The following is a 12,426-nucleotide window of genomic DNA, read 5'->3' as shown; positions in this document are numbered from 1 at the left end:
GAATGATATATATATGTATATGTAAAAAAAAAACATTTGCACCCACAGACTCTGCTCCATCGGTTAATAGTCAGGGTTGCTGTGGCATGAAGCATTCGCAAACATGCTGGGTCGGCTGGAGACAGTCAGTGAGTGAGAGACTAGAGCGTTGGATTTACCTTTCCCGCTTGCCATGGGCGTGGTTTTCTAAACCCCTGGTAAGATGATAATGTCGTGTTGTGGATCACTGGACATTCAGATGCTGATAATATCAGCTTACTCCATTCCCACTTTGTGTGAGTGTGTTTTGAAGGGGAAGACCAAACAGTGCCCGATTTGACGCTTGGCTTGCATGGTCCTCTTGCCATAGAAAATAATGGGTTTCACAGCAAAGCGCCTAAAGATGGCTGCAGCATCGCTGTGGTTCATATTTCATATGTAAAGTTATGCTACAGTTTTTAATACAAATAACATAGTGAATAAATCACAAATATGTTTCAAATAAATCATGATTCGATTTTAGTTTTTAAGAGGCATGTAATAATAGTAATATTATAGTGGCGTTAATAATTTCCAGACACATGGCTAAACACCAACCCTAATAAAGAATGAACAAAATAATCACACCAAATTAAGCAGGATTTTACATGAGCAGGACCCTCACAAACAGGTTTTAAAAAGTGGCCAGTATGAACAGGAAAGAATTCAGGAGTGCAATAGTCAAGCCGGCGTGCAAATTCCTTTCCTATGAATTGAAACAATTAAGTGAAATGTCATCACTTTTCTGAACAAACACTGACACACTACACTCAAGACTCTACCAGGCTGCACCTTTACTTTAATTAGGTCTGAAGTTCAAATGACAGTCCAGAGATAAGCACATAGTGCTTATGCAGGCATTTACAAGAACCGCTTTTAAAAGCTGGACAAGAGCTGTACTATTTGTGGGTGTGGGTGTGGGTAGGGTGGGGTGGGGTGGGGGTGTCCTGCTGAACGAGGCCACAAGTAGCAGAACAAGGCAAAATCAGACAGTGTCTTAGGCAGGCTGTAACCTGCAACACACCTCTCTTTCTGCCTTGCAATCCACACAATTCACGCCTACACACATACATGGGCCTGTCACTCGCCAAAGCTCAGTCACCAAAATTGCCAACACTCCTCTCCCGCTTGACAGAACTTCAATAAAGCACTTGCACCCAAATGCATAGTATCTGGGACTAAACAGCTGAACAGGTGAAAACAGCTATGCAGGCAGCGGATCTCAGGTGACCCCCTGTGATCAGATCTCACTTCTCTGGTTTACTTGCATGGAAACATATAAATCATTGTCAGCAAAAACAAACCCTACTGAAGTAAAAAAAAAAAAAAAAAAAAAAAAAAAAAAAAACAGAAAAGATTGTTATTGATGGTTCGATATATGGTTAGTGACCTGCAGAGATAAACCAGTTCATGGGTAAAAGCCTAAAGTGTGAAAAGAAAGACACCAACACAAAAACATAGAATTTGAATATGTTTTATAAACTATGACTGCACTTTTTAAAATTACATTTATTGTCATAAATGAAGTATTTTGACAGAAGAGGATGTCTGGTCACCCTAGCATCTTCCATGGCTGAAGCAGTGAACAGACTTGTTTTTGTGATAAAAATTCGAGACATTTGATTGAAGATTTATATGCATATGCTTGTGAAAAAATCATTTATTATTTTTATTTGAAGACTTATAATACATACAGAAGTAGATGCTTATTGCAGCATGTTTTGCATTATTTTACACTATTTTGCACACATATTACATTGTAATATTATCTTGCAAATATATGAATAGTTGAAAAGCAACACATTTTCAGAATATTATTATTTTCATTATGTTATTACACTGTTTTATTGCTAGTACTATAAGTCAATAGGAACCTATACTGTTAAATTGTGAAATCGGTGAATATGCGAAATAATTGTCATCATACTTTTGTGCATTACATTATTGCTGTATGTATAATCGTAATATGTCTTAACATCACACACCATTTACACACACACAGGCACGGCCCACTTTTACAGTAATGAATATGATTAGAGCATACACATTTGTAATAACAGGGAAAAAATTATATTTTCCGAAATAATATTTAGGTTATTTGGTGTCTGATTACTTTTAATTAGAATCTGAGACTAATATGGAATGACCTACTGTTCTATTCTCTAAGTCTTCCATTACTAATATGTGATATTATATTGAGAAGCGTGGCAAACGTCCAAGGAAAGGGAAAACACAGAATACAAATTCATTGTAGACTTCAGATCTATCTCCTACTTACAACCAAGATAAGGTTTGTAGGTACCTCTAAATAATAAAACCATATGAGGCAGCAAGATGGGAGACCTGCCCAGATATGGTTTAGCAAAACAGCTGGTGAGAAACAGTGGAGGGAAAACACACACACACACACACAATGGTCCTAATAAAGTCCAGGCATGCACACTCTCTTAAAGCCCTTTAAAGGCAAACCTTCACAAAAAGATGAAAAACTACTTCTCTCCATTTTTCCTGTTGCCCTTCACCCGCGCGGTTCTATTCGTGTTCCAGACCGGAGTTGGGGAACGCAGGATACAGTTGTAAATCTTTGCTGGGTTTTGGCTCATTTTCTATCATTTTGGTTAGGCTCTGGTCAGCTCGGGTCGGAAATGCGTGGTCAGCAAACACGAACTCCTAGTCTATGGTACCTATCCTTTCCATATGATTTGGTGCTTGTGAATTTGTTTCAGTGGTTGGTAAAAGTGTTTTGTATGTTGTAAACATTTTTTTTATTGAAATGATCATTTGATTTGCTAATTTCGGCCACAATCATCAGGTGATTCATTTTAATTATCGCGTGAGGGGTGCGAAAATAGATGCAGAGGAGGTGAATAGGAGGCTATTGTTTTAAACCAGCTAATTTCCCCACATATTTCCGTTCCCTCTTAGTCTAGCGCTTGCAGCGTGTGCAAAGAAAGCCAGGCTTTTAAAAAGCTGTACTTTTCAGGTCGAATGGGATTCTGTTGGGCTTAGGCCCGATTACAGCTGTAATGCAGGGCAGAATGGCGGTTCCAGGGCCGAAGACTGTAGTCCAGAACACGTATATAAAACATATAACACGGCATATAAAACATATATAAAACTTTGGGCCTAACTCCTGTTCTTCCATGTCAAGTGATTAAAAAAAAAATCCTTATTTATTATTGCAGGGGGTTTATTACTTCTCACAGAGTTTTATCCAAATGCCACACCTCAGTTCTTATGATTATGTAATGATCAGGGCCTTTTTTCCCAAGCTGTGTATTAAGCCAGCGGCTGGTATAGCAACGTCACTTCTGCAATGTGTACAATGAGTTATTTCACTTGCACCAACCAAGATGCACCAACAATCCCACACATTTAGGCTAACGATGCACTTAAATGCCAGTGAACTTCTTTTCATTTCTCTAATTTATGAAGGCTAACTGCTTACTTATGTGATTTATCATGTCTTCACTTTACCCATTCCCCAGTTGGCCTGACACAGCACTCCACTGTCCATTCACATCATACCAAAACACACACACACACACGGCCTTATGAGTCATCCTGCCCATAACACATTCACGGTTCCTCTTATGATGAATCCACCCCCAAATAAGAGCTAAAAATCCCCCAAGACTGTATTCTAAGAACTGTGGATATCATCACATCTTGTAGAGTAAAAAACCAAAAGGTCCGTAAGCACCTTTGAAGAAACCTCATTGTGCTCCAGAAGGGTTAAACTGCATGATTAGAGGGTGTGAATGTGTGTGTGACCTCACACCTAAGGCCTGATGTTATACTCTGGCCCTTTCCCAAAACCTTCACGTTGCATAATCTTTTCCAGTTGTGCGGGCAGAATCTCCTGAGCTCTTTCTGCCACCAATTTCCTCTTGTGAGGCCCCTGCTCTCTCGCTCTCAGCCTTCCTCGTGTTTTTCCTCATGGAAACGGCTGTCTTGCGTCACACTCTTATCACCAGCATCGCACACAGCCCTGCCACGTACTGCTGGGAGAGGCTTATTCCTGCAAAAGTGGTTCAACATAAAGGGCACTTGGCATTTAACATCTACAGTTACACATTTCTACTCTTCCAACTGAGTCTAGCACAAAAAAAGTCTAATGATCACTGCAAATGATTATCATTCTGTTCTTGAGCATTTACTATGGTCACCTTTTGTCACATTTAATCAAGGTGGAGGGAATTATGATATAGCAGAAAATGAGTAGGGTCACCTGAAGAGGGCTGTGGAATTCAACGTCTGCCATGCTGAGGGACTCTTACAGAAGAAGACTGAATGCTGTGATTTAATCAATAGGTGCTTCAGCAAAGTTTAATTTAAGGGTGTGTACACTTATGCAACTAGCATATTGTTAATACTTATTAGTGTAAGGCTTGGCCCGGATTAATGCACCCCCATTCTTACAAAAATATACGGAGAAAAAGAAAATGTATAAAATATATCAGTGCATAAGTACAAAAAAAAAAGCATTTATAAAATCATGCAATGAATTAGGCCATATGCATGATCTTTAACAAGTTTCAGAACATTTGTAAAGAGGGAGAATTTGTATTAAACAGGCAGGCTGCAATATCATAAGCATAAATTTATTCACAAAATTATTAAATCGTTTAAAACCATACATCTAAACCCAAAATAATAGTTCATTAAAATATTAAGAAATGGCTATTTTTTTTTACACTTTTTTTATATTCTGCTTGTGCTAAAAAATGTGAATACTTGTTTTTTCCCCAACAAAATACTACATGAAACACAGCATTGGGTGTTGTAGTAGTTGAGTAATTAGTTCAGTCTGAAGGACTGAAGTCATGTTGCCTAGCAAAAACCTACAGGCATAGCAACAGCTGAACCAAGATCACGATGTGAGTCATATCTTCATCGCTTCTCATTTCTCCTCTGCACTCATGAGCTCATGTCTCTGCTAATGCCTTTTTAATGAAGTGCTTGAATGTTTTTTGGCAAAAGCAATGGCGTGATTATAAAGACTGAAGCAGCCACACACACATCAGCAGAGAAACATTGTGCATGTCTTTCATGGCTGAAGACAAGAGAGAAAATGCTAAATTTAAACAACATTTGAACCTTTACCATCTGTCCTGGTTAGAATTCTGCAATGCTGGATGACTTACAGACATTTTTTAAAGAGAGACTGGACCAATCTTATTTAACCACTTTCCTTAGTGAATTACTTCAAGAACTGAACTAGTTTCTGGACTGCTTCTGGAAAAAAATAAAGGTGCCATGACATGACTTGGTGAGAATTTTTAATATTAATATGATTTCCCTTATCCTGTCTGTGGCCCTGCATTGGCTAGATCAGGATCATGTGGATCAGATACTGGGTCAAACTGGAAAGCCTGAACGACTGCATGTCTATGAGCCATTGCTATACACTGTAAACAGTAGCGCATAATACCGTGGTCGCACGCTGGCCCCGGCCCCACCCGACCCCGCCTCTCTCCTCCTCATTATCATTTAAAGCTATAGACACAGAAACATCCTTGGGAAATCTCATTGTGGACTGGCACAAAGTGGGTGTAATTCTGCACCAAGGCTGAATTTTAGAAAGAGACTTCAGATGCAAAGTTATGAAAGCTTAAAATTTCAGCATGTCATGGGACCTTTAAGTAATAATAAGTCAGGAATAATACCTTTTCCATGCATCAACAATTACTGATTATAATTAAATAGACATAAATAGTGCTAACTTGTCTATTTATTTATAATGCAATATTGCTAAGATGCAATATTGCATATGGAATCACCATTAGAGGGAGCTGCCTGATTGAAAGTGAAGTGATTGTCATTGTGATACACTGCAGCACAGCACACGGTGACACAATGAAATGTGTCCTCTGCTTTTAACCATAGCCCTTGGTGAGCAGTGGGCAGCCATGACAGGCGCCCGGGGAGCAGTGTGTGGGGATGGTGCTTACTCCACCTCAGTGGCACCTTGGCGGATACGGGGCCACTTCCTCAACCGCTAGGCCACCACTGCACCTGATTGATTGAGAACAAACATCAGATGATCAGGGTAACTACTCAGGTAGGGCCTTATGATTTTGGTGATGCGGAAAATGCGGACTTCTGGTCGCATTTCTGGCCGCTGCAGCAAACTACAGCTCACTACACGTGTTTCTTGTTGAGGTGGGACCACTTGCCCAATCGGTTCCGTGCATGCACAACATTCAGGCTTGGCTCGCTAGAACACCAATGCACTCAGAAAATTACGGAATTTCACTCTTACACAATACCCAAGCTGTTTTTAATGAATCGGAAGAACAACTCTTTCGTAAGAACATATGTGACGACCACTTACAGTCAATAACTCATATCAGAAACAGTGAAAAGAAGCAAACAAGTGCAAGCAGTCACTCCAGCAAACAAATCAGCTGATTCTAAACGTGGTTTTAATATCAATGTTTGCATGTAATGGCACGTAATAGGAGGTCAGAAGAAATACATAGTCAGAAATGATGCAGTATTGCTATTGGAGAAAATGTTGACCATAGTTATGATACATAAATGACATACATACATGATACATGGGGCAGTGGTGGCCTAGCGGTTAAGGAAGCGGCCCCGTAATCAGAAGGTTGCCGGTTCGAATCCCGATCCGCCAAGGTACCACTGAGCAAAGCACCGTCCCCACACACTGCTCCCCGGGCGCCGGTCATGGCTGCCCACTGCTCACTCAGGGTGATGGGTTAAATGCAGAGGACAAATTTCACTGTGTGCACTGTGTGCTGTGCTGCTGTGTATCACATGTGACAATCACTTCACTTTACATACATGAAACATCCATGAGCAGTTTAATTCACAATTATTGGTATTTAAACAATCACACAGTATTTAAAATGGTTTTATATTTATATTTGTTTGCTTTTTATATTCAGTACCCGAATATGGTTTCTGACAGTGCTAGAAAGCATTAAACCCTATACAAAGTCAGAAAAACAGAAAATGGCACATTTTTTGACTTTTTTTTTTTTTATCTAGCAGCTTTGAGTGCATCATTGTGCAATAAGTGTAATATTTCATGTTGGTTAGGGTGGTTGAAATTAATATCATAATCGATGCATCACAATGTGGACGATTCTACATCGATTCAGTGCAGAATCAATGCTCAAAATTTTTAAGATTTTAGCATCTTGTATGAAATTTTGTGTGCAACAAATAACATTATTCATGTTTCTGACCAGAGCATGTCTTCAAACCCACACCCCATAGGAAAGGCACACCTGTTGTTCTGGCACCTTTATATAGTGCAGGTCATTGTCTATAGTTCTTGACAAATCTATACATAAATGCCTCTGTATATGGACCTGCCCTGTCTAAAATTATTTTTTCCAAATAAGCATGCTCATTTTTCATATTAAATATTAAAAAAAATTGTATTGAAAAAAGTATTTTCATAGTGACCCGGCCAGTCATCTCTTAAGCCAGAAAATGTTGACAGGATGTTTTTTATCACCAAAAATCTGTAGGCCTGTAGTATGTTCCTGTTCCTTTTCTGCATAGGCTGTTTTTTTTTCTTGTTTGCACTTTATCATTGCACTCTGCAATTGCTATTTATTTTTTGCTGGTCCATTGTATTGAGTAAATTTGGTTTTATTATTCATGAGATATTTTAATTTGAGGTTTCATTTTGAACTGAAAGCCTTGTTCATTTAATGTTTGTTTAAAATAATGAATAATCATGATTAATAGTTGTGATCACAACATCACAATGTTGATTAAAACAATGAATCATGACACAAACCTTAATCTAATTGATTCATGATATTCAAGGTTCACATCTCTAATGTTGGAACCAAAAAAAGTTCAGGATCTGCTGAACCCAAGGTATAGTTCCAGTATTGCACATCTCTTATTTTGTATTAGAAATGAAAGCAGTTCTTCAGTCTACTTATACACGCCCAAAGTGCCTTTAAAATGAGACATTTGTGAATGGAAAAGGTCAGAGTTGTTAACAAAAGGCTCGGTGCTCCTGGTATTCCCAGACCCACATCAGGAAGTGGCCTGAAGTGGCAGCATATCCTCTGTAAATCCTGCTCCTGCACTGTTTATGTATGTCTTTCCATTTTTCTGTATGAGGAGAACACTCACGCACTTCCTGCAGAAACAAGGACTGTCCTGTACGAATTCTCCATGGCCCAGGGCTACAGAGCAGAGGAGCAGCAGGCACCACTGGTGAGAGTGGAAAAACACTCACGCAAATGCACCTATTTCATCCAGACCACATATTCTGCACTTTATTTACATAGCAAAAGCTGTGCTCAACACAGCAATAAAATAATCAACACACAAGAATCCAACATGGATCTTGAGGCTTTTATTGAACACTGATTTTGGAATTGTCCATACACAACAGTGCAAGCAAGTTAAACCCAAAGTGTCTCTGCCTCAAGCTACTGGGACCCACCCAAACATGTGATAAGGTTAACAAGGGCACGGAAGCCAAGGCGGCCTGTCAAGAAGGCTAGCAGGAAACTTCTGTTCCAGCCAAACCAAAGCTCCTCTGCAAGCCCACAGTGAAACACAAACATAAAACAGACAAGAGGACTAAGATGATGCAGCACCTTCTGGACATGCCCAATGGCAGAAACATAGGGGAGTCTGAACATGACGCACACCCTAGTGTACTATTCAATCCAGCTCCTGTGAACAAATCATTTACATTCACGGCATTTGCCAGACCCCCTTGCCCAGACTGATGTAAAAATCAGTGTTTAAGGGGATATTTTTTTCATTCATTCCAGGTCTTCCCAATGTTTATTTATTTATTTCATACATTTTTACAATTGATACATTACGGTTTCAAATGCGGAGCACTTTTATTTTAGAATATGTGCAAGAATATGTAATATTGTGAAACAGTTATTTGCATGAAATGCACATATTATTTACATGTAAATGATTTACAAAATGCCCAAGCACTTTGTTGAACAGTGATTAAATGTGATTCGTCATATTGCAATTGTTCTTTTCCATAGGGCCCTAGTGACCTGTAATCTGCTTCATAGGCAAGTGTCTTACCCACTAATATCACCTTAGTCTATGAAGCCTATCAGCAGGACCCATCTCCACTGTTTCCCCCATTCTCTTCACTACTATAAACCGATTTCAGACCACACCCACTGCCAAGCAAACATGCAGAAAGATCAGAAATCTCTCACAACATCAATAGTAGACAATTTAGAAGAACATACACATCCAGACACACCTCCAACTGACTCCTATACAATCACTGTCCAATTAGACGTTGTGACAAAATTCAGATTTTTTTAAAGGAATAATTGGCTTTATATTTGTAAATGTTTGACTAAGGCACATCACTGTACTCAACTTTGTATGACTGCTTAACCTTTAGTCATAAAACAAATTATAATTTGAATAGGGTTAAATCTTCACCTGCCAGAGAAAAAGCAGGAGTTCTAGCTTAGCCTACCAGGAAAGGTCGTACTGCATAGTCACCACATGGACGGCTGTCGCACAGGTTCATTTGGAAAGCTTAAACTGCAGCCTTTATTAAGTTTCTCAAAATTAAAAAAAAAAAAAAATTAAAAAACGCTGCACAGTCATGCCAGGCAGGGCTACGGAGCGACCTGGAATGCCCTAAATACCGCAATGATGTGCCTTTCACAGGTGTGCACAGGAATGGGGACCACAGCAGCAACTGTGGAAAACCACTGTTTTCATTTAGAAAACGGTCCCCGCGGTAACAACAGGAAAAGAGACCATCTTTACGGGATCAGTAGGTCGCAGCTGTGTTGACAGATACGTCTTTTAATTTGAGAGCCATACTTTGTCCAGTAAACAAGTCTTTAATAAAGGGAAATAATAAGCAATTTACATTTGGTTTCTTTTACCCCCCACAGTACCAAGAACATACAGTGCCAAACCGTGACTTCCAAAAATTCTATTTTTTTGTAACATTATGCCAGGCACCCAAAACAGCACGTTCTGGATCCTCAAGCAAATACCTCAAAAGGGTGGAACAAGAGGACTGTGTTTTTTTTAGAAGAATCACCAGGCAAAAAGACACCTCTCTTTCCATGGCTAGAAAAGAGTGAACAGTGAAGGTGAAGTGATTGTCATTGTGATACACTGCAGCACTGCACACGGTGACACAACGAAATGTGTCCTCTGCTTTTAACCATCACCCTTGGTGAGCAGTGGGCAGCCATGACAGGCGCCCGGGGAGCAGTGTGTGGGGACGGTGCTTTGTTCAGTGGCACCTCAGTGGCACCTTGGTGGATCGGGATTCGAACCTGCAACCTTCTGATTACAGGGTCGCTTTCTTTTCCCGCTGTCCCAAATGTCACCATCATCAGACTTGAAGTGATCTTCTAATCAACATGAATATTCATCGCATTTATCAGAGGCCCTTACCAAGAGCGACTTACAGTCACTAGATACAGGGACAGTCCCCCTGGAGACACTCAGGGTTAAGTGTCTTGCTCAGGGACACAATGGCAGTAAGTAAGTGAAGTGATTGTCACATGTGATACACAGCAGCGCAGCACATGGTGCACACAGTGAAATTTGTCCTCTGCATTTAACCCATCACCCTAAGTGAGCAGTGGGCAGCCATGACAGGCGCCCGGGGAGCAGTGTGTGGGGACGGTGCTTTGCTCAGTGGCACCTCAGTGGTACCTTGGCGGGTCGGGATTCGAACCGCCAACTTTCTGATTAACCGCTAGGCCACCACTGCCCCATCAGTGGGGTTTGAACCTGTGACTTACTCAGTAAGCTAGGCCTCCTAAATGACACACCCACACAGATGAAGTCAGCAAGTTCACATACATTCCACAACCTTTTCCTTTTTGGTTTGTCCCTCCTTTGAATTGATTACATCGGTGCTGATATAGAAGGTTCCGGAGTACTGTGTTCTAAAATGCCAAGGCTTATGAAAGTGAAGTGATTGTCTATGTGATACACTGCAGCACAGCACACGGTGACACAATGAAATGTGTCCTCTGCTTTTAACCATCACCCTTGGTGAGCAGTGGGCAGCCATGACAGGCGCCCGGGGAGCAGTGTGTGGGGACGGCCCTCAGTGGCACCCTCTGATTACGGGACCGCTTCCCTAACTGTTAGGACACCACTGGCCCTCTAAAACAGGATCGTCTGTCAGACGTTATGGAGCTCACACACAAAAAAACGAGACAACCAGGTGAGAATGGCTTCATTTCTTCAATCTGAAGCTGTGTTCAGCCCTATTTACACACACGACACGGCCACAAACGAAACTTGGTCATGATCTAAACTTAGCGCTCCGTGCACGGGGTTCAGGGGTTCAGACTCTTGTCTATTTTCAGGCCACGAGTCGGAACGGAGGGAAACAAACAGAGCGACGTTTCGCAGGATGATCCCCTCCAGCCAATCAAGCTGCGGCGGCGGCAACAGAGAAAAAAAGGGAGGAGGTGGAAGGAGAAAGAGCCCAGAAAACGACAAGAAAGCCACGTACGGACAAAAATCACACAGCTCTTCCCAAATAGAGAACTCCAAAAGGAGTTCCTTAAACTCCAAAATGGCAGTTTGATGGACCAGACATCCTTTTTTTTTTTTTTTTAAAGCTCATTTTCAAAGGTATGAATGAGGTCAGGCTGAATGAATGAGGCCAGAGGCGTCTTTTTTTCCACCTATCTGATATATATATATATATATATATATAGAGATAGATAGATAGATAGATAGATAGATAGATAGATACTTTATCTTTTCTCCCCCAACCAGAAGTTGTCCATTCCGTTTACACACGAGGCAATTTCTCCGAAAGTAGTAGTAGTTGGTCCGTCCAAAGTCGAGAGGTAAAAAAGTAACCCGGGCCCAGAAGTGCGGGCTCCTCTCGGAGCGCCACACACCTCCAGCGCCCGCTTCAGCCCGGTTTACCGACCCGTCCGCTGCTGCATGGTGAAGAAAACGACTCTTACGTTTGGTGGCGTTGATGAGGTTCTTGCCGTCTTTGTACAGCTCTTTGATGAACCGGTTGGTTTTGTCCAGCTCCGCTTCGTGCGCCTTGACTTTCTCGCGGAAGGACGGGCTGTCCAGGTAGCTCTCGCTGAACTCCAGCGGGTGTAAGCCCATGGCTGCGGAGCTCCCGGGACGGTGTCCGCTTATGCCGGGGGGAAAGTTAGCTGGCGAGCCTCCGCTGGGTGTTCCCCGGGCCAGAGGGCGAGCGCTCGGCCGGACGAGTCCCGCTGTCGCGTCTTTCCCCGAGTAAAAGCGCCGCGCGCGGGTTAAAAATAAACGCGGCCAAAAATAAAAAAAAAAAGAAAAGAAAAGAGCGCTAAAAAGCAGAAGGAGCCGCGGCAGGACCCGACCTCCCTCAGCCCGCGCGCGCGGCCGTCCAGTGCGCGCGACACCCTGCCCGGTCGGGATTGA

At 41.6% G+C, this 12,426-nt stretch overlaps 1 protein-coding gene across 3 annotated transcripts in view; it reads right to left on the bottom strand.

Annotated features, from left to right (window-relative positions):
* The window catches only part of arhgap10 (Rho GTPase activating protein 10), a 52,251-nt gene extending 39,878 nt beyond the window's left edge, over nt 1-12,373 (bottom strand). The window contains exon 1 of one of the 3 annotated variants that reach the window (XM_028977495.1): nt 11,976-12,373. In XM_028977495.1, the coding sequence (XP_028833328.1) occupies nt 11,976-12,129 (154 nt within the window). In that variant the 5' untranslated portion in view covers nt 12,130-12,373. The remainder of the gene's footprint in view (nt 1-11,975) is intronic. The other 2 variants (XM_028977494.1, XM_028977496.1) reach the window with 2 other exon arrangements.
* Nucleotides 12,374-12,426: the final 53 nt, after the last annotated feature.

This window comes from Denticeps clupeoides, chromosome 4 (assembly GCF_900700375.1).
Source record: "Denticeps clupeoides chromosome 4, fDenClu1.1, whole genome shotgun sequence".
Lineage (NCBI taxonomy): Eukaryota > Metazoa > Chordata > Actinopteri > Clupeiformes > Denticipitidae > Denticeps > Denticeps clupeoides.
Note: the sequence above shows the minus strand (reverse complement) of the source record. Positions and strands in the feature narration are given on the sequence as shown.